Here is a 22911-nt window from a genome sequence, read left to right as displayed (position 1 = left end):
TAGCACTAATTAATAAACCTTTTTTTTTTTCTAACAAAGTGGTAACAAAAATCTTTTTTATGAACGCATAGTAATAACCAAAAAAACAATTTCATTTAAAATAGTTGACCATCACCAAACTATTTTTGAATTCAAATAGAAATTTTTTCTAACCAAATAAGTACAACTTTTTTACCATAATTAAAATTATCATGTGTAAAAAAATTATTTTTATACAAATACATATACTTAAGAATATTAATTATAAATGCTTATGAAATAATTTTGCGAATTAATCAAAGATGGAGACAAGGTCGTCATGGAGACCTCTTTCTTCTCAGATCATCTTCGAAAGGTCGCGCTACGCCGCTTCTTTTCAATCGATTAAATCTCAAAATCAATTTAGTTCAATTTTTTAAATAACAAAATAAAAAAAACATTTTTCAATGATAAACAAAACTTGCAAAATATATATTTTTGACTAAAAAATATATTTTCTTTAATTAAAATACACTCAACCAACAAACCTTTTTCTACTTAAAGAACTACGTAGGGTGCTAATACCTTCCCTACCTTGTAACCGACTCCCGAACCTAGATATCAAAAATCCAAAAGCCTAAGGTAATTGGGCTTAAAAGATTTTTCTACATTTTTTAACTATAAAATGTAGTGGCGACTCTAAACAAAATCGTGCAGCCGAAAATCGGGGCGCGACACTATTGGCAAATGCAAAGAAGGACAACATGAAGAATATCCTTGCTTTTGGTTCAATCTCGGAATGATGAAAATGTTCTGAATAATCTTTGGTTGGCTGATTTGGATGATTTGAAATTTTTTATTGTCCAGAATATACAGGAAAATCATTTCAAGGAAGAGTGCTTCTGGTACTAAGAGTCAACAACAAGGTGTTGGTTTAGTGGCGTAAAGCCACGTTAAATCTCAGGATGATCAAAATATCAAGTGTTTCATTCCTAAGAGCAACACATCCCGAAATGAATTAATTTCTTACCCAAAAGAGTAAAAATACATTTGATAGTACCCAAAAAATTAGCAACAGCCAGGGTGGCTTATGTGGCTACATCAACAATTGTTAATGAAACAATTAAACAAGGACGTGCACAAGTGGACTGTGACCATTTGCTTGATATGGTTGTGGATTTCATTAAAGGGGTAGAGATTGAAATGCACCCAAATGGAGATGCAATTACCAAAACATGTGATATGTTTCCTAGATATTTTAAGGATTTGTCATTCAGTTGCTTTATGTTTGGCCTAAGATTTGATAATAAGTCATAGTTTGGCCTAGATTTGTTTGTGTTGTTTCATAATATTTACTTTATCAAAGTGTTCCTTAGTTGAATAAAAATACTTAATCCTTATTATTCTTTTCAATAATTTGTGATTTGGAATTCATTAAGACTATATAAGAAATTTTAGAAAAATGCAAGGTGACCCAGCTAAAAAGAGAATGTAAATCATGTGTATATCTTCATTTCAATTCTTAGCTCATTACACTAGTTTATACGTTCTCATTAGCTTTAATAATTTGATAAGTGCTTTAGATGTTTAGATATATACGGTAACGAAAGAATTGAATTAAAAGACACACAAACTAAGTTTATAAATTTATAACACTAGGCTCTAGTTTTCTTCATGGGCATATATTGGAAACATCCACAAACATTTAGTGGTTTGGGTAGAAGCATAATTAACCGGAATTTTGTTGTTGGCATAGTATAATGACATATATTATTAACCGGAATTTTGTTGTTGGCATAGTATAATGACATATATTATATTAAAATATATGCAAATGATGATAGGACTACATATAGTGGCAACGACAATGTTAATGATGTGTAAGTTATATGGTGCTGGTGTTGATGGAGGTCAAGTCCTTGTTATGGGTGGTGTATAATGGAGGATATCAAATTCGTGTTTTCGTTAGAGAGGACGTTTGGTTGATTAGAATCACCCCACTAGGTTGGTTTCCTATCATGTAGCTGGATATAATGGAGGGTAGTCGCAATGGTTACTTTTTTGGTATAACCAACGATATTCTCTTACATTATTGTAAGGAACTCATCCCTCTTTGGATATGTGGTTATTTATTCAAACAAGTATTGTTTCTATGAATTGAACTTTTGACATTTCATTCAATTTGATACTTAAAGATCTAATGATACCTTACTAACGGTCATAATGGTGGAATGTGCCGAATGAAGGCACAAGAGGTGAAAATGTTCATAATTGAAGATGTTTCAATGAAAATGCTGAGAGGGTGAGAGAGCAATCACGAAGAGCTATTCATAGTCCTTACAACAATTATCACTTTCGGCTTACGTTTAATTTTATAATATACACATTGGCTTGAAAATTTTGTTTATCACAATCTAGTTCAAGAAGAAATAAAATCACTGAATAATGTCTAAAAATTTCTTCCATAAAACAAACTGGTCCTTAAAAAATTTTATTTTACAAAATTTAGCCCAAACGACTTTGAATCCAGTTGTAATATGAAAGAAATTTTAAGAGATAAAGTTATTTCATTAATAATAATTTGAATTATCATTACAATTTTTTCATTGAATATAAATAATGTACTATAGGAAAATTTCAAAAATTATCTATTTTGTCAAATAAATTTTTTAGATCTATCAATTAATATACTAACAAAATTGAGACATTTCCCTTATTTTAATAGCACACTTGCCACTAGAAGTTTGTATAATGATAAGATTAAACTAAACCTAGATATAATATGAAAAGGAAATATTTCACCAACCCTTGTTAATAGAAAAATCAAACACCACGAAAGAAATTAGTATATGAGAATAACAAATCTTCTTATATAAGGAGATAAATTATCTCATTCAACCATTAAAATCATGACATATATCTCATTTAAAGAAATATTGAAAAGATAGGTATGCTTATACTTTACTAGCCGATTAAAAAAGATAAATTATCTTATGATGAATTCCTCTAGGATAAAAAAAAAGTTTAGCAAAAGGGTAGGTTTGTTTTGTGCCCAACTTCTCGGGTCGGTAGAATCTAACCCAAGTCATAAGCAGCAACAAGATTTGAACTGAACCCAGAAATAAGGTTCCTTTTGCTGCCACTGCACTCTCTCTCACTCTCATTCATTCTTCTACTTTTTGTGTATCTACTCAACAATGGTACTTAAGGGCAACCCTCCCACCATTACTTTCTCTTCTGACGACGTCGTTCTCAAGTCCCCAAACGACCGTCGTTTATACCGTCTCGTTGAACTTCAAAACGGTCTTCGAGCTCTTCTCGTTCACGATCCCGAGATTTATCCTCAAGGTCCTCCCAAATATGATGCTGAAAACGATGATGAAGATGAAGAAGATGATGATGATGAAGAAGAGGATGAGGAAGAAGATGAAGATGATGATGAAGAAGAAGAAGAAGATGGGGATGATGAAAATGAAGTAGAAGGGTCTAAGGATGCTCCTCAAACTAAAAAGGTTGATTTTTTATGTTTTTTATTGATACCCATTTGGATTTTAGATTTTATCTTTGAATCCATGTGTCTATGTATTACTGTGGATAGAAAAAGTGACAGTGGGATAAGATCTGGGTTATGTGTGAAAATGTAGTGATATAAGAGTGGAGATGAGAGAATTGCTATGTTGTATGTATTTGGGTTTGTGCTTTTGATTTTTGATGTAAATTTGAATTCATATTTTTGTTGTTGTTTTCAGGCTGCAGCAGCAATGTGTGTTGGAATTGGAAGCTTCTCTGACCCTTTTGAAGCACAGGGACTAGCACATTTTTTAGGTTTGGATATTTATCTTATTAACAAGAAAAATTTAATTTTTAATACATTTTTGTTTATTAAAAGTATTCATTCTTCTTCTGAGGGGACAATCACTATTTTCAAATTTTGTTAAATTGGAAATTCTGGTTTATTGGTTTGCAGAACACATGCTCTTCATGGGGAGTGAAGAATTTCCAGATGAAAATGAGGTCTGTTTGGTTATGTCACGTGTTTGAAATTCTTCGGTGTTTATTTATGTCAATGTCAAAGGTAGTGAGAGTGTGAGACCACTAGTCTAGGTATTGATGCTGTGTTAAATTAAGCAATCAAACCCTTTATGTATTATTGAGGAAATGAAATTCGTGCATTGTATATCTATTTTGATTTAGAAGATATGTTGTTATGACAGAATAGTACTATACACTATGAGACACAATGTCTTACTGCTGTGTGAAAATTTTGTCTTTCACTTCGTCATTTGCCTGACTCAAATTCGGGAGTTTTTCCTGTCTTCACCAAGAAAGTTTTTACTGTATCGAGTCTTTGATGTAAGAATGTAATACACAGTTCAGGTTATGTTGAATTTTACAGCTGTAAGCAATCCTGGCATTCATTCTTTGAATGCCAAATTGTCCCTGGGTGGTCTTTCTGAAGTTTCAAATTCCAATAGTTACTGATGGAATAAACAATAAATTTCTATGACATTATGTTCTTGCATCATTATTATTATTTGAGTGATTCCTATGTCTTTACACATCAAATGTTATTTTCTTTTAGTGATTTGGCGCCCAACTCAGCTAATTCTTATTCCCAGTTGATTTTATTTCCATTTATAGAAACTTAAAAGCCAAATACCACCTAGTGGAAAAAGACTTTGTGGTTGTTTTTGCTATAGAAACTTAAAAATTAAATTAAGTAGGATTAATTAGTTTAATTTCTATTGCATGACTTGAATTCTTGGTCTTTTCATGTTTAATTGTGCTCCTAATATATGTGAAAGAAGCATAACCTATGGTTCAAAGGCCTAGCAGTTTGACTCTTTTTATTGCTAGTATGACAGCTATTTGTCGAAGCATGGTGGCTCATCAAATGCATACACAGAGACTGAACATACCTGCTATCATTTTGAAGTGAAGCCAGAGTTCCTGAAGGGTGCATTGCAAAGGTAAACCCTGCTGTGCATTTTACTGAGAGAGTTCATGTCTATTATATGATTTTGCACATTAGTTTTTGCAGATATGTTGTTTCCAATCGTTGCCTTTAAATTTGGCATTAAATTTTATACTTGTGTTTCTGGTTGTGAACAGCCTATAAGCTTGTATAGTATCCGGTGATCATGGATAAGTTGGGCATATGGTTAATGGAACAAAGCTTATTAGCTGCAATTTTATTGAAGTAAAAAAGACCACTCTGTTAAATCTTTTTCATTGTTTATTTTATTATTACTGTACATGGGTTGGAAACCATAAGAAAGAATAAGAATGTATTTGAATACAAATAGATTGAAAGCTTTGTTACATGTTTTTGGTTCTTAGTTTTGAATTTGTATCTCTTTGCAATTTCGGCTTAGTTTCTCTTCGTTAGTTCTTGGGAATTTTTTATCCTCCTTTTTGTACCGTTCTCTTGTATCTCTTAATATATTATCAAAAAAAGAAAGAATGTGTGAATACAACATTTACAGATCATGAATCCAGCTAGGTAGTCAATAGCACGCTATAGCACCGCTATAGCGGACTGTAGCAGTGTTTCGACTGTTACCCACGACACCATAGTGGATAGTGGTGCAGATGGCCGTAGCACCTGTAGCAGGTCAAATAATGGCAAAATCGCAGGGCAAATAGCGGGTCATGACCCGCTACATGTTTTATTGCAAGTGGAACCCTAATTTTATAGAAGAAAAGTATTTTTTGCTCCTCTTTTTAATAGGTAGCTGTTTTTTCACTAGGGTTTTAGGTAATTTAACCTCCCATTCTTTCCCTTCTACTTAACACAATGATTTTCCTAGGTCATGTGATTTTTAATTGGTTATACCTTTCTTCTTCCTTCCCTTTCTTCTTCCAAATTCCAGTTCACATATTCAATTGCTTACATGCTCTTCATCAACATAGAACAAAATTGCAAGGCTTCCTAATTCACGAAAATTCTCCATCTTTCCTTAAAAAAATTCTTGGTCCCTGATTGTTTGCCCCATCATCTCTTTATTGATTCTCTTATCAAACTGATTGAACCCAATTGACATCATCTTCGCGTGGTTCAATTTCGTGAGATACAATTCTGTTATGGCATCCAACTTTGATCAGCTCTAGAACCTTTAATACTCTTATCTTGATTATTAATTAGGAATGTGTCTTTAATATGATCTATTTTAGTATTTATATATGTAGGTATAAACTACTTATATATATTTTTTCCTTAGTTGTATTGGTTGTCCTGCTACCCGCTATCCCGCTATCCAGGATTGACTACCTCGGAGTCCAGTAAATTCTATACTACGTTGTGGTTATTTAGTCATCTCACTGTTTGTTGGAACAATGCCTGCATCATCCAGTTATCTTGATCCAACGATTTTTCATGCTAATTATTGTAGTCATCCCAATGCTTGTTGCTAAATTATTTATTGGTAATTGGTTAATAACACTCTCAATTATCAATATCTTTGCTGGTTACATTGACCATAAAAGCTAGCTGCAATGAATGTAATAATTCAGTTTGGTAGCATGCAAGTTAAGAACAATGGGTGTTTCAGTCCAAATTGATGTTAGATTTCTATTTAACTGTTTTTGGTCTCTTTTCTTATCAGATTTTCTCAGTTCTTTATTTCCCCTCTTGTAAAAACGGAGGCGATGGAGCGAGAAGTACTTGCAGTAGATTCAGGTATCATTCTACTCAAACTCTACCGATTTCCACTTTACCTTTTCTAAAACAGCAACTATTTTAGTAAGATCTTTAAGTTGCGTATGTAGTAGTTTGCTGATAAGTTTTTTTGTTGAACTGTATACCATAATGGTGTACAAAACCGAACATAGAATTTAACCAGGCTTTACAAAGTGATGCTTGCCGCCTTCAACAACTTCAGTGCCATACTTCCACACCTGGTCATCCTTTAAACAGATTCTTTTGGGGTAAGTTGTATGATGTTAGTCATTGATTTGTTGGTCAATTAATTATTCAGTATAACCTATATATTTAAAATTCCATTTTATTTATTTTTCATGCACATTAAGGGAATAAGAAGAGCCTGGTTGATGCTATGGAGAAGGGTATTAATTTGCGGGAGCATATATTTAAATTGTACAATGATCATTACCATGGTGGATTAATGAAGCTTGTTGTTATTGGTGGAGGTGAAGTTCTATTTCACTATATTTTATATTATTATTCAATTTAGAACCAGGAATTTACCAACTTTACTTTAGCCATGTTTTGTTCCAAGCAGTAAGGTGTTGTGTTTCCTCAATGCACCAAACATGGGATGCAAGTTTGTAGCTACTCTTTTTGATTCGTTGGCAGTTGAGAAACTATTATAGTAGCATTTAAGAGTTATGATAGATTTTTTCCCGTTTAATATCTTTTTTGTCTATCTAATTTCTCACTCTCAGCTAATTAGGAAGAGGATGGAATTATCTACAGATTGTATGTAGGTTGGAGATTGAGTGCTAAGAGCTTGTTCTTGCATAGTAAATACTAACCTACCAGCAATAAATTCAGAGAGTTCTTGTCTTTTCTGGCATCTAAAATTTCACGTTTTGTGATACATTGTAGCATGACATAACAAAATTAGAAAATAACGTTCTCCTAATAGGATTTGGATCCATAGTATATAGTAAAACCAATGCAGCTAAGGAAGCAACAGTGCAACATCGTTACTCATCTATTTTTTTTGGTATTAAACAAGAGTATCCCCTCACCGGCTCACCCCTTGGGTAAAGAACTAATCACTTTCGAGTATGTGGCTACCCCTCCTAGCAAGTGCCGCTATCAAGGATCAAACCTTGGCCTTTGATCTTGTATGAATCTTGGGGATCCAATGAGGTCTTACACCATTGGACCAACTCCTTGTTGGTATAATGTTATTCATATCTTGGTGGCCAAAACTAATGTTTTACCTTGTGTCCTTGTTCATAAAGGGAAATGGTGCAAAGAATTCTCACGAGGGTTCCTATAATTTTATTCTTATTTTCATTTTAAAGGGGGAGCCTCAATTTTTGAAATATAGGCTTCTTTTCATTTGTTATGGTCTTTGTATAATTCATTTTGCTGGATGAGACTTGATGGCTTCTTTTCATTATTTGTGGTGTTTGTATAATTCTTTTTTCTTCCTGGATGAGACACTGTTAGATGCATATTACCAACTGACTCTGTTGTAACTGATAACTGATAGTCATAAGAGAATTGTTAATTGTAATTGTAATAAAACAAGAATCGTTAATTAAGACTTCAGAGGGAGGCCACCTATTGATTTGGCGTAAGTTAGGTACTCGAGACTTGAGAGAGAGAGAGAGAGAGACTAGGTTCTCAAATATCTGGAGGGAAGAAGTAAGAGAGTTCTTCCTCATTCTATTGCACCTGGATCAGTATCTCTCTGGTACTGATTCGGAGTTGCTGTTGATCGGTAAAAATCCATTTTTAATAATTTCTGGTCCAGTTTTAGTTGAGACTTGATACAAAATTGTTTCTATAAGTGAAGGGCCTACTAATGAAAATGGAATTGAGTTTCTTGTCTAATAAGATCGAGGCTCAATTGAGTATCTTTTGAGTTGAAAGAAAGAGATAAGGGCAAGCTTGCATCAATGTAATGTTCATATTGTATTTGTTTTTAAATTGATTAATTGTATTTGTAAAATGGTTTGTATGATATGAAAATTTGATGATAAGCAAATAATTTGGTAAATATACTACTTTGGAACATATAAGTTGTTCTAAGGCTAGTCAGGAATAACATTAAAGGCATTATGCGGTGGTATATTTATAGTGATATGCTTTGTAAATGATATAGATTCTCTGGATCTGCTTGAAAGTTGGGTTGTGGAACTGTTTGGTGCTGTCAAAAAGGGTCCTCAAGTAAAGCCAAAGTTCTCAGCGGAAGGTCCTATCTGGAAATCTGGTAAAGTTTATTGGCTAGAAGCTGTCAAAGATGTTCACATCCTCGACTTATCATGGAAACTGCCCTGTCTACACCAAGAGTATTTAAAGAAACCAGAGGATTATTTGGCTCATCTCCTTGGGCATGGTATGCTATCTCATTATTGCTGAATCCTAGAAGGTTTAGAGTTCGTATTTTCATGTATCCGTTCTTATGTATTTTTTTATGTTTCTTAGTATATTCAGTTCAGCCATATTGAAGTTATTTGATTGATTGACAATTGACACAATAGAGCTTATTTTTTGCAATTTTTCTCTTTTCTTGTGATATTTCAAAGTTTGACAACAAATTTGCTTCAAAGTATGTGCAATGAGTTATCATCTATCTGGTTGATTTGGTTAATAATAGTAGTAAGGAAAAACTGGTCTTTGTTATACATTATAATTTTTCAACTTTTCGTCAATAAATAATTTGGCCCTAAATTAAAGGCTTGATATACTTCTGATATTGTTTCTGACTCTCCGCTCTAGAACTTTCTTCTACCTTTCAAAGCCATTATGTTGCAGAGCTTAACCATTCCATGTACATGTGTAAGTAGTTCTGGTTAATGGTAATATATGCTATGGGTTTTCAAGTAATAAGTAATTCTTGTCATTTCAATGTAATGTTCTTTCTAAGAATATTGTTTTTCAGTCAGTGACTGTGTCACTCTATATTTATCTAAAATCTAAGGTCCAACGTTTTCCAGTGTGGCTTTGTTTAACAAGAATATCATTAACCTTTCAGAGGGCAGGGGGAGCTTGCTTTCCTATCTCAAGGCTAGAGGGTGGGCAACATCTCTATCGGCTGGTGTAGGGGATGAAGGAATCTATCGGTCGACTATAGCTTCTGTGTTTGTCATGTCCATACACCTCACTGACTCTGGTGTGGAAAAGGTAATCTCATGACTATTTGGTGATGGGGAAATAATATGTATGATCAATGCATGCTTTCTACTTTTAACATTATTACATTTCTAAAGGCCTACCTTTTGTTTTTCACCTCTCAGATCTTTGATATCATTGGCTCCGTTTATCAATTCCTGAAGCTGTTGCGTCAAACTTCCCCACAAGAATGGATATTTAATGAACTTCAGAATATTGGAAACATGGAATTCAGATTTGCAGAAGAGCAGCCTCAAGATGATTATGCTGCTGAGCTTTCAGGTTTCTTATATATTTCCTCAATGTTGTTTTCTGGACAAAGTTATGTAATTTCCCCCCTTAAGTTGAAATTTTTCTTAACATATGAAGATGAGTGACTCTTTGAAATTAGCATCATTTACAAATCGTGGTATTTGAAATAGTGGAGTTGGTACAAGTAAAAATCCAAATCACCATGCAATTTTTAAAGGACAGCGATGTTAATTTCTGTTCTATGCTGTGAAAGGAAAGACAATTTGTTCTTAAGTTTGTGACATTAGTTGGTCACTTAAGCTTATTGAGAGACATTTACAAATCTCGTGTTACTTTCTTAGATAAGAGCGTTTCAAAGGATTAACTTGAGCAACCATTTTTTCTCGTAATTAATATTTGATATGCTTTTATGTGTGATTTGATTTTTCGTGCCTTTATGTTATCAGTGCCCACTTAAATTTTATTGCATTATATAACATGTTAGGCACAGGGCGCCACATGGTTAATAAAGTGTGTTGTGAATATTACAAAAGTGTGTGTTGTGAATAAAGGCCAAAAGAGGGATTTGGGATTTTATCAATCTGACTTTTGGAACAATAGGTTGGAAGCAATTGGGAATTGGTTAGGTGCAAGGATAAAGGGGAGGGAAATATATTTTCTTTTCTTTGGATAAAATTAGAAATTTATTACGAAAAAGAGATGGGACTGTAAAGGGAAAGGATGATCTTAAAATTTGAAAAGAAAATGCAAACAACATCAATGTAACAAAAATACTTGATTCCTCACCATATCTGGAAGGGACACCCCTTTAAAAAAACCCTGTTCTTATGGAGCTAAATGCCTAATATTATCCCGAACCAATTGCTTATTTAAAAAATATCGGACTTATGTTGCATCCAAATGCACCAAAGTGTAAGGGAAGAAATGATCTTGGAGGGGGCAATTAGTCATTGAGTGAGGATTTGCGGCATTTGGGCAGGAAGGAAGCAGACCCCGTGAAGGGTCTGTTGGGTTTGTCACTTTTTTCTTTTCTTTTCATTTTTGTTCTTATTTTGCTTCAGTTATTGAGGAATTACAGAGGTCTTTCTCCTCTGTGGGCAGTTAATCTTGACAATTGTTTCAAAAAATCTGACTTCTTGTTACATAATGATGTTGCAAGATGATTATAAAAAGTGCTAACTGACAAAGGTTGTTGACAATTCCAAGTGTGAATGACATGGTGAAGAAGTCCCACATTAGAAAGTGATATAAGTAATAAAGGAAAAGTTATTTGTTGAGTTGAGGAGCTATTTGTTATGCGTTTCACACAATTATATGATAGTATATGGAAGAGTGATCTGGCTCTATCTTATTTTTGGTTGATTTCTTTGTGGGAAATATTGTTACTCTGATAATTTTAGATAAGTCTTGTAGATTTGTAGTGATGATTTATTGTCCTTATTAACTTATTTGTATTATTTTATTGTGCAGAAAATTTACAATTTTATCCACCAGAGCATGTCATTTATGGTGACTATGTGTTCAAGACCTGGGATGAGCAGTTAATTGAACAAATTCTCGGTTTCTTCATTCCAGAAAACATGAGAGTAGATGTCGTCTCAAAGTTGTTCCTTAAGTCAGAAGGTGCATTTTTTTCTCTGCTGTCTAATTGGAATTAGCATTTATACATTGAATGAATGGCAAAAGTCTAGGCTGGCTATAGTCATGCCCTTCAATAATCCGTATCAAACATGATTCTGCGATCATAACCTTTTTTTTCCTTTCCGTCTTTTCTATGATTTGGTTGTTGCTACAGTATTTGCCTGTCATGTTGGACTAATGGAAATCAATGCATGTCAATTAGTGCCCAAAGTTATACTTCTTTGAAAATGATTGAACAATTTAATGCTCTTATTTTCAGACTTCCAATCTGAACCTTGGTTTGGTTCACGTTATGTTGAAGAAGATATTGCTCAAAACTTGATGGAGTTATGGAGAAATCCTCCAGAAATTGATTCCTCTCTGCATCTTCCATCCAAGAATGAGTTTATTCCAAGTGACTTCTCTATACGCGCTGATGATTCTCGCATTAATGATTTTACAAATGCAACTTCTCCTAGATGTATAATTGATGAAGCATTGATAAAATTCTGGTACATGCTGGATAGTACTTTCAAAGTTCCTCGTGCCAATACATATTTTCGAATTAACTTGAAGGGAGGATATGATAATGCAAAGAGTTGTGTACTGTCTGAACTGTTCATTCACCTTCTTAAAGATCAGTTGAATGAAATCATATATCAGGTTAATCATCTATCTTGTATATCACTAAACTGCACTTGTTTGAGTTATATCTATCATAGAAAAATTGTATCTGAGCATAAATTTTCTTTTGATTATGTCCTTTGTTTACGTCTTCTTTGTTATAGGAGGATTTTTTATCTCACTCCATTTGTACTCCTGTTTTGGTTCTTAACACAGTTTTCTTTTAAAAATTATTATATCAGTATAATAATTTGGTTTTGATAGTGCTACGTACCCACACACCATAATTTGAACTATCGTTCACATTATATATATTTTTAATTTAGCTGTGTCTTCTTCTTTATATGAAATAAATATAAAACTATGCATATTGTTGGTTATGCATTTAAGAGATTCTGCTTCATAAAAAAAACTATCCCTTTATGTTGTTTCTGTAACTCCTCACGAACTAATCTTAAAATCAGATAACCATCATTTTGCCCATTATCAATCATAACTATGATCTCATTCAGTCATATCTTTGTGGGAACTGAGTCCATAACGGTGCCTATATAGCTTTCTTGTGTTCAATTTCCCCCTTCTCATGGAACAAAAATTATCTTTTTAATATATTGCCATGGGAAACTGGCCCCTGATATCACACTCTCAACTAAGTAACTAACCACTTGCAATTGCACTTTCCTAAATTCCCATCCACTAAATCACAATTTGCAATATTTTAAGATCTTGCTTGGATAAAGAAGAAATTATTTAATTGAGCACAACTTAAGAAATTGCAGTTAAAAGTAGTTAGTGGAGGGTGCGAATAGTCCATTGTATTTCAGATATATTTGTATATGAACCTTTGTCCATGTACACAGGCCAGTATTGCCAAGTTAGAAACTTCTGTGTCCTATGTTGGTGACAAACTTGAGCTGAAGGTCTATGGTTTCAATGAGAAGCTTCCCGTTCTCTTGTCTAAAGTGTTGTCAGTGGCTAAATCATTTATGCCAACAGATGATCGATTTAAGGTATGTGACATGTTTCTGCCTTTCATAATGTTAACCTTGTCTTCCGTTTTTCCTACTTCAATCTGTTTTCTTTCTTTGTCGCCATGGACCAATGCTTTATTTGAACAGGTTATAAAAGAAGACATGGAGAGAACTTTAAAGAACACCAACATGAAGCCTCTAAGCCATTCATCATATTTGAGATTGCAAGTTTTGTGTGAGAGCTTTTATGATGTTGATGAGAAGCTTCATTATCTAAATGATTTGTTTCTTGATGATCTGAAGGCATTTATCCCCGAGCTTCGCTCCCAGGTAGATAGGAAAGAATTAATACTCCCTACGGTCCTATTTATATTTTCTATGCAGCATTTATTACCGTTTCTCTCATTTGTTCCTTGTTCATTAATGAGAAACAATAAACTTGTGAAATTTCCAAGAAGAGTTAAGAGGGTAAAATTGTACATTTGCACTGTTATAGTATCTTTTTAAAAAATAATGAAAAGTAACTACCCTCTTTGGTCTGTGTAAGATAGTTAAAGACGCCTTATAATAAGGACCGGAGTGAGCAATAGTATTTTACTATAGCAGTGTTTATTGTCTTACTACTATGGTTGCCTCAGCAGTAAAAGATATCAAGGCAGGTACCAAAATATGTATTATACCAAGCTCCAAGGTGCGTACATTAGTGGGCATTTGTTATTATGCTTGAAGCTTGTGACTCTAAAACTTTTGCCAATCAAATAGCTCTTTATTTCGGCACACTTGTATTGAGCATATGGAAGTGCAATGCCTTAGAAAATAACTACCCATTGATAACTTGTTCTTTATATATTGGTTTTCAATTAGTTGATTCGTAAAGAGTCCATGATGAACATGGATTAATCAAACAGAGTTTGATTATAACTTTTTTATTGGCTAGTTGTCTTTAATTTGTTGTGATTCTTGGAGATTTATTCTTTTATGTATTAACTGTGTACAGCTATACATTGAGGGTCTATGCCATGGAAATTTGTCCGAAGAAGAAGCAATTAGCATATCAAATATATTTAAGGTGAATTTTCCAGTAAATTCACTCCCTATTGAGTCGAGGCATGCTGAGCGTGTTATTTGCTTCCCGTCCGGTGCCAATTTGGTTAGAGATGTCAGTGTCAAGAACAAGTTGGAAAAAAACTCCGTGATTGAGGTAATTTCAGTTAGATTGATTTTTGTTTGCAACTAATGAATTCTGTAGATACTTATTTCTTCTTTTATCTCTGAAAAAATTATCCTTATTACTTTCCGTTGCCATTTATGAAGCTTTATTTTCAAATTGAGCAAGATGTTGGGGTGGAGTCAACCAAACTGAAAGCTCTGATTGATCTTTTTGATGAAATTGTGGAGGAGCCACTTTTTAATCAGCTGAGGTGACAATCAATGCTAGAAATTATCTTATCTTCAAATATGATATTTGTTAATGATAATAGGTTCTGTCCCCCGGTTTTCTCAGGGTTGTAGTTGGAATCCTTTATTGTAGTTTCTCCCCAAAAGTTGTCTTTTAGAATGAGAATGTTTGTTGCTTCTTACATGTCTTCTAAGAGTAAACAAATGATAAAATGCACGTATGTACATGTTTATCATGTGGATGGGTCATCTGTTTTGAAGTGAAACTCGGTGGTTTCTGCCTCTTATACTCGTATAACTGTGAACTTGTTTGGTGCATAGGTTATTGATGGATTGATATTGAAGTTGTCTCGGTTAGACATAAAAGTTTATATCCTGCTATAGAACCTTGATTTTGCTGGAAACACTGTTTCAAATTCAATGAAACCATTTGTTACCAGCAACTTCTTCCATTTAAGTTTATATTGCTGTTTCTTCATCTTTTTTCTCTCATGTCTTCTTGTTTGTCTTTTTTGGGGCTGAAATTCCTAATATGTATTTGGATACAGGACAAAGGAGCAACTTGGTTATGTTGTCCAATGTAGTCCACGAATAACGTACCGTGTATTTGGGTTTTGTTTCTGCATTCAATCATCCGAGTACAATCCAGTTTACTTGCAAACTAGAGTTGATAACTTCATAGATGGCCTCGAAGAATTACTGGTAAGAGACTAAGAGTTCCTAGTTCCTTATACTATATTTTCCATGTTGTTAGCCTAATTGTTTCCCTGTGAACTGCAATAAAGTTGACATGACTTGGGTGACAGGGTGCTCAAGAAATTATAAGCACATCCTGCTAATTATTGGAACTGTGGAAATGAGTGCCAATAATATAATGGCTGCTAAATTTTGAAACTGAGGAAATGAGTTCCAATAATATAATGCCTATCTTATAGCGATTTTCTCAAATTCGGTAAAGAACGAGGCTGATAAAAGCAGGAATGTTTCGTGAAAAGTTAAACATGGTATTCTGACAATTATTAGAATACCAAATGGATTTCTCTTAACTGCAAACTTATATTTCTGTTTATTTTTAGTTTTTGTCAAAGAAAATAAAATATGCTGAAAGAACTTGTTCCAAAATTGAGAAGTCTCCTTTGACTAGCGATTTAAAAAATCAGAAAACAACTTCAAACAGCAATTCCCTCTTTTATGGCATGCACTTTCTTCTATTTAACACAAGGTTCTTTTGTGCTCAATCCTTGACTCAGTACCTACGGCTGGCACTCAATCCCCTTGTCTAAAGTATTTGTTGAAATGTGATTTTCCAGACTCATAGCCAATAGCCAATCTCACGTAGTGGGACTAACGCTCGGTTGTTGTTGTATATTTGCTAAACCAAGACTTGTGTTTAAAAGAAATATATTGGGATTGCAGGATGGGCTTGATGGAGATTCGTTCGAGAATTACAAAAGTGGGTTAATGGCAAAGCTGCTGGAGAAAGATCCATCACTTTCATATGAAAGCAATAGATTGTGGAATCAGATTGTTGATAAAAGGTGCTGTACATGACTGAAGTTAAACTTATGAGTTATTGTTGATGAAGGACTATAACTATCATCAGCCATTTATTTCAACATGGCTCAGCTGCTAGATATTGTGACATTTTGTTAGATAACAATAAATTATTATGATTTTCAGGTATATCTTTGATATGTCAAAGAAGGAAGCAGAAGAATTGAGGGACATAAACAAACATGATGTTGTCGAGTGGTACAAGACGTATTTTAAAGCGTCGTCTCCAAAGTGTCGAAGGCTACTTGTTCGGGTATGGGGTTGCAACACAGACTTGAAAGATGCTGAAGCACTGCCCAAATCTGTGCAGGTCATCACAGACCCAGCATCATTCAAGATATCATCCAAGTTTTATCCGAGTGTCTGTTAAATTTGAAGATGTGGGTATTTGAATTTTTCAAGTGTTATTTAGAACCATTGAGAGTCTTAATTTCTCATTTGATGGTTGTAGGCTGCATATTCTTAAATGAAATGGAAGTTTGAGGGAAAAAATATACTGAATGTGTTAACCTAAGATCATAGATTTATTTCAGAATTATACTCATTGATTTCATCAATAAAGTTATTTCAGTCCATTGTTTTAAGTGTTTTATGACGTTCTTTGTTGGCATACTGTATCCAACCGCGCACCTTAGATGATCTGAAGAACAGTCTTGGCTCAAGTGCACAACATTGGTTTAGTGATGCACGACTCCGTGGATTCCCATATAGGCTAAGGTAAAAAATTCAATTTTTAGGAGTAACATTTGTTAAAAAGGGTAACCACGAATTCCAAAAGTGAAATTATGGCTCAAGTATATCAGATCAACCTCCATATGCTGCTTCTGGCAAAACACAACTTGAAAATTTGGACAAGTTTCTCAAAAGTGAATCTTTGAATAGTAAACACTCAAACATCTTTAAGGATTACATTCAATTATATGAGTAGAAGCCTCTTCTTAAAAAAGAGGAAAAGCCTATACTCCTCTTTGGTATCACTTTTCAACAAAACTCTTAATAACTACTTATACTAGACCGTCATCTATGTTTGGTCTGGTCCATTTTTATTAACACTCAAAAAATGCCATACTCATTGCTCAAATTTTATTATAAAAGTATTGTATAATTAAATTATTTAATATAAAATGTGTGTTTATTTTTATTTTTTCATTGCAATTTGTTTTAATTTCTCAATTTAATTTGAAATTGGAGCTTCATATAATTAAACTAGGGGTTCTAATTTTTCTCTCACACTATACCTACAAAACATAAAGACCGGTCATGGATGACTCCAGTGCGATCTATGATTAGGACTAAAATATATTGAGTTAAACTTTGCCTTAACCACACAACCTATATAAACTTGAGCTATTTAGATTTTTTTAATATTTATGTATGACTTGTTAGCATATTTAAAATCCAATTATGCTAATGCCTTTACTTAGGCCACTAAGTCTGTTTTTGTAATGTCTATCCTCCATCTTACAAGTAAAAAACTAATGTGTTTTGGATTGGTGGTTGTCTTTCACAAAAAATTGAATCTTGATCTTTTAATTATCCTAAGATTTAACAAAATCTTATACCATTAGACTAACACTATGTTAGTTATATGTCTTTAAATAGATTTTATCATATATGATTTTATGTGAGAGAATAAATCTTTGTTCCTCATCCCTACCCACCACCACACTACTAGGTTTTTCGGTTGTAGTGTTTTTATTGGGATCAGTGTTGTGATAACTAGACCAAATGGTCTGATCAATTTGACCGCTGACCGGACTTGAAATGACTCTGATTGGTAGTTTTAATTAAATAAGGGCCACTTTGAACCGGAGAAATTCCAGTCTACCACGTTAAACCCGGTTGAACGGAATAACATGAGAAATGAACCAGACGATTCACTTAAAATTTTAAGAAAATAGAATACTATTATAATGTTTTGTTTTACTCCGATCTAAAAAAGATGGAAAAATATTTTTTCATTATAATTATACATAAATACTAATTATATAAAATTTTGTATTTATATATAACTATATATTTTTATATAAAAATGATAAATTATATATGAAATTATCCGGTCCAACCAGACGGTTTAACCGTTTAAACTTAATATGAGACTTCTTCCAGTTTGATATCCAGCTCGAGTTTCGCAACATTGATTGGGATAATAAAGTATCTCATCATACCAGAAGATTTATCTCCACCTATTGTTTGATATATGTCTTATTTTTTTTCTTTTATAATATATTTTAAAATGAAAAATTCTCGAAGGAAGAGAAATAAAACATATATCAAAGGTGAAATTAAGGAGATAAATTATTTCTTGATGAGAATATATTTTATTCTCTTTTATTTATGTTGTTGGATTTTAATTTTGAAAATAAAATATCTCCAAGGATACAAATTATCTCATTTAACCATAAAAATTATTATATGTGTTATATTTAATCATTTTCTATAAAAATATTTCTAAAATTAAAAAAATAGTACAATGTCTACCACCATGTGATGCATATGAGGACTACCAACTTTTATTGTATTTAGATTTAATCTGTATTTCACTGAGCCGTTTGATCTAACCAACGGACCATATTTTTTCTGAGAGGGTTCCACACAAATTTCTCATCGTCAAACAAGGCACAGTTAAGTGTCTTCATCACATTCAGATCTCTCGCAAAAACGCATCACATTCATAGGTTACTTCACTTTTTATCTCCTCTCAATCTTCCTTAGCAATTTCACTTCAACAATTATATATATATTTTTAGATTTGTTCGGTCACCGATTCCATCATTCATTAACTTTTTTTAGATTTGTTAGAAATCTAGAATCAATTTTAAGACTTTAGATCAATTGCACTGTTCTCATATTTAAATTGAAGTACATGCCTTTAACTAATTTAGACTTGGTTAGTTTTTCTTGTATGAAATGATCTATCTACCTGATAAAGTTAACACATTAGTTCAGACTTCAGAGTCTGAGCATAAAGGTAATTCCTTGATTCTTCCCCAAAAGAAATGCAACATAAGGGAAGGGAATGTGCAACATGATCGATGTATCTCTCTAATTATTTTTTGTATAATAAATGATATTCATAAATTGTGGTTCTTATTGGGTTATGTGATACTTGTTGGTTGTCATGGTATTAGGGTTATCTATTTGAATTTTATATTTTAGGATATTGATAAAAAGGGCTGCTCAGTCCATGAGGCTCCCACATAGTGGGGTATGGGGTGGTAGATGTATGTAATTTTAGTTTTATCATCGGAAGAGACTGTTTCCAGAATTTGAACTCATGACTTCTAGGCCACAATGCAAACAACCTTTATGTTGCGCCAAAACTCACCCTCTATATTTTAGGATATTGATGGATTATAAATATTTTATACTCATGTTTATCTTAATTGATGTTCACCTATGCTATTACTTGGTTGTTAATTCTACTCTAAATCATGAGCTTGTGCTGTTGTGGTAATTTTAAATTTGAAAGTTCCCTTGTTAAACTCCATCATCATCTTTATTTCAGATTCTAGCATAACTTGGAATGGCAGCAATATGTAGTCTTTACATCATCAATAAGTCTGGTGGGTTGATCTACTATAAGGTATACTTATTCTGGATTCTCTGTATGTTGCTCACTAATGTGGTCTTCAAATTGTTATATTTTTGGTTCCAAAGAAAAGGTTTTTAGTATTAGTTCAAAATTGGTGCAGAAAGCATTATTCTTGTTGCTTAATTCTCTCTGGTTGAAGAGGTGAAAAATGTTCGTTGTTAATTAGGTCACATATGTTCATCTTGTAGACTGAGCTGCAGCTTATAAGCTTAATCAAATAAATGACCAAGGTGCCTTTGTATTTTCATCCCATTGATTCCCCAGTATATGTTTTTGTGGCTTATAGAGCCATTTGTTACTGAGAACTGTTAAAATGTCTGAGAAATATGTTGAATTTAATGATAATTAGGATATGGACCTGGTGGGAAGATAGATAGCAACAATGATAGCTTAGCTTTCTTTTGCATGTTTTGATAATAAGATTTCAATATTTTAATTATAGTTGCAGTGGGCATTTTCTTTTAGCTTGGAATCAATTAGAACTATGTGTATTCTTTTGACATTTAGGATTATGGATCTTCTGGTAGAATGGATACCAATGACAGCTTGCGGGTGGCTAGTTTATGGCACTCAATGCATGCCATCTCTCAGCAGTTATCACCTGTTTCGGGTTGTGCAGGAATTGAACTTCTCCAAGCTGACACATTTGATCTTCATTGCTTTCAATCACTAACAGGTATATTTTTAACTCGTTATTATGTTAAATTTCTAATTTACCTGGTTGATAAAATGAAAGATGGAAGGTCTAAAATCAATCACATATTGTAGACCGGACTATCTACTACCAGCTATTGTTTTTATGAAACTTGTATGAGGCCTTGGAGCTTGAAGATAGCTTAGTGTAGCCAGGTTTCAGTTAATATGGTTTAAGTTATTTTAGTGCACAAAAGTTCTAGAACATTTTTTATGAAAAGAAGAAGCTCTTAATAGTTATTGGTAACATAACCTCTGCTTATTTGAGGTGCTTCTTCAAAACATGAATCGTTCTTTGGATTTTGCTTCTAGAATCATGATACTACATTAGAGCGCGAGCCTTGGCACAACGGTAAGGTTGCTTGCCTTGTGACCTGAAAGTCATAGATTCAAATCCTGAAAATAGTCTTTTCGCTTGCGAGGGTAAGGCTGCGTGCATCTACCATCCCTATACCCCACTAGGTGGGAGTTTGGTGCACTGGGCTGCCTTTTAAATCACGATGCTACATTGCTATCTTAAAGCATCTGATAGGGCTAAAATAAAGGCAATTTAGGCAAACCAGCTAATGCATGGTCAAAGTTGAATATATTGGAAATTTTGAAATCATTATTATTAAGGACACCTGATTATACAGGAATGGAAAATCATAATAATTAGTTTTAAAAACAGGATGTTAGTTAATTTTGCAATCAATACAGGATACATTATTCTGATTACCTGACTCAGCACAATAACATGTAGATGGTAGCAGATAGAAGAACTTTTATATCTAATCCCACTAAATTTGAAGTTCTGATCACTGTTATTTGTATTTGGTTACATTTTCCCTACTTTTTACTTGCTGTCTGTAAATATAATAGTTTCCTATGCACTAACATTTATCAGATAATAATCACTAATTGCTGATTTCTCTTTCTGTCAAATGTCAATGTCCTCTTTTAGTCTAATCTTTCCATAAAATGAATGTCTCTTCTATTCTGGCTATACATTGTATACGATTTTTCCTAGCCTCTGTAAAGGCCATGTATGCATCTTCTATTCTGATTTGGTCCAATCATCAATCCACTTGAGTTCTTTAACAGTGGAAAATATTTCTAGATGCCAGGTTGCTGTTTTATGTGTAATATGGCTGACTTGTCGCCTTAATGGGCCTGTCTTTTCATTGTTTATCAGTTCCACATTCGATATAATACTTTAATGTCTCTAGCAAAATGAAGAATTATCCAATGATTTCCCTACCTTTATTTTTTTGATATTAATATAAACCAATGATTTGTGAAAATGATTCTTCTCCAACACAGGGACAAAGTTTTTTGTGGTCTGTGAGCCTGGAACACAACACATGGAAACTTTATTGAAGTTTGTCTATGAATTGTACACGGACTATGTTTTGAAGAATCCTTTCTATGAGATGGAGATGCCTATACGTTGTGAGCTCTTTGATATAAACCTAACACAGGCAGTACAGAAGGATCGCGTTGCATTTTTAGGCCGATAAATTTATCTGATCAAATTTTGTTTTTCATTTCTACATTCTGATGTGTACATAATCTAAAAATTGTCGCACAATTGCTTGTAAGGTACAATTCTCTTTTACTATGCCTACCCTCAGTATTTGCTTTTTACAAACAAATTTTGCAGTGTTTGACAAATGACAAATTCTTCAGAATTCCACTGTCTAAGATTCCTCATTTCCTAGTTATTCTTTTTCTGTAGTTCTAGTTAGAAGTGGCATGTGCCTTATGTGTATCAGATGGTAGAGTTATTAAGGTTCTTGCCTGGATTTGGTGCACTGAGCCAAACAGGTCAGTGGGCACAAGTAGTTCTGTTGCATGTTGGCAAACTGGTAATTTCATATGCCAATCAGTTCAGCTTGCCAGATATTTTAGACCAAACTTTGACATAAACTACATTAACTTTATGCACTGGACTCAGTTTCAAACCTGTTATGTGATGTACCAAACCTGTTGATTGAGTGGTAAGGAAATCAGTTTTCCCTGAGCAAGATTGAGTTTTTGTGTTGTGAATGAAAAGAAGAAATGTTGAGAGACTTTCATCCCCTTAAATGAGTTTCTTGCATCCTTTTGATGGTTAATATAAGAGAGATAGAATAAGATAGTCTCCTATTGGAGGTGAATAAGATAGTTTATACCCTATGGGAGGAGCTAGTTCATCATCATCACCACTACCACACCACCCATAACATTGCTGCCGCCACATTGTTGTTGTCACCATACTGTCGTCGCATCATTGTTGCTGCAACCACCACAGCCATTACCCCAACCCACACCACCATCAACAACAACATTGTTGTGTCTCCGTGCCATAATCTTACCATTGCCACCATCATTTCCCTCCTCCTTAACTATCATATCATAACCATTGTGGCCACCATCATCTTATTCATCTTGAATATGATTAGAGCTTATTGTAT

The 22911-nt window shown here is 33.5% G+C and overlaps 2 protein-coding genes across 3 annotated transcripts; both read left to right on the top strand.

The window, feature by feature from the left end:
• LOC109329693 (nardilysin-like) lies at positions 3024-16780 on the top strand. The gene is made up of 19 exons (XM_019563442.1): positions 3024-3470; positions 3708-3783; positions 3926-3972; positions 4816-4928; positions 6564-6637; positions 6790-6885; positions 6988-7107; positions 8760-8993; positions 9633-9781; positions 9895-10051; positions 11492-11644; positions 11922-12304; positions 13126-13275; positions 13384-13566; positions 14234-14437; positions 14551-14657; positions 15183-15336; positions 16051-16172; positions 16315-16780. The coding sequence occupies exons 1-19, from the start codon at positions 3156-3158 to the stop codon at positions 16556-16558; spliced, it is 3081 nt and encodes a 1026-aa protein (XP_019418987.1). The 5' UTR covers positions 3024-3155; the 3' UTR covers positions 16559-16780.
• LOC109330375 (trafficking protein particle complex subunit 4-like) lies at positions 18766-22168 on the top strand. Of its 2 annotated transcripts, none has more exons than XM_019564556.1 (4): positions 18766-18866; positions 19697-19774; positions 20291-20459; positions 21779-22168. In XM_019564556.1, exons 2-4 carry the CDS (start codon positions 19715-19717, stop codon positions 21973-21975), a joined length of 426 nt encoding a protein of 141 aa, XP_019420101.1. In that variant the 5' UTR covers positions 18766-18866; positions 19697-19714; the 3' UTR covers positions 21976-22168. The 2 variants fall into 2 exon arrangements, with proteins under 2 accessions (XP_019420101.1, XP_019420102.1); XM_019564557.1 differs by having other exon boundaries at positions 18842-18862.

Source organism: Lupinus angustifolius, chromosome LG16, assembly GCF_001865875.1.
Source record: "Lupinus angustifolius cultivar Tanjil chromosome LG16, LupAngTanjil_v1.0, whole genome shotgun sequence".
NCBI classification, from domain to species: Eukaryota; Viridiplantae; Streptophyta; class Magnoliopsida; order Fabales; family Fabaceae; genus Lupinus; species Lupinus angustifolius.
Note: the sequence above shows the minus strand (reverse complement) of the source record. Positions and strands in the feature narration are given on the sequence as shown.

Bases quoted from the DNA above. Each gene is read 5' to 3' on its own strand.
- LOC109330375 (XM_019564556.1), top strand. From the start codon at position 19,715: ATGGCAGCAATATGTAGTCTTTACATCATCAATAAGTCTGGTGGGTTG. The intron at 19,775-20,290 runs GTATACTTATTC...TTTGACATTTAG, and splicing joins GTGGGTTGATCTACTATAAG to GATTATGGATCTTCTGGTAG. The intron at 20,460-21,778 runs GTATATTTTTAA...TCTCCAACACAG, and splicing joins TTGCTTTCAATCACTAACAG to GGACAAAGTTTTTTGTGGTC.
- LOC109329693 (XM_019563442.1), top strand. From the start codon at position 3,156: ATGGTACTTAAGGGCAACCCTCCCACCATTACTTTCTCTTCTGACGAC. The intron at 13,276-13,383 runs GTATGTGACATG...TTATTTGAACAG, and splicing joins CAACAGATGATCGATTTAAG to GTTATAAAAGAAGACATGGA. The intron at 14,438-14,550 runs GTAATTTCAGTT...CCATTTATGAAG, and splicing joins AAAAAAACTCCGTGATTGAG to CTTTATTTTCAAATTGAGCA.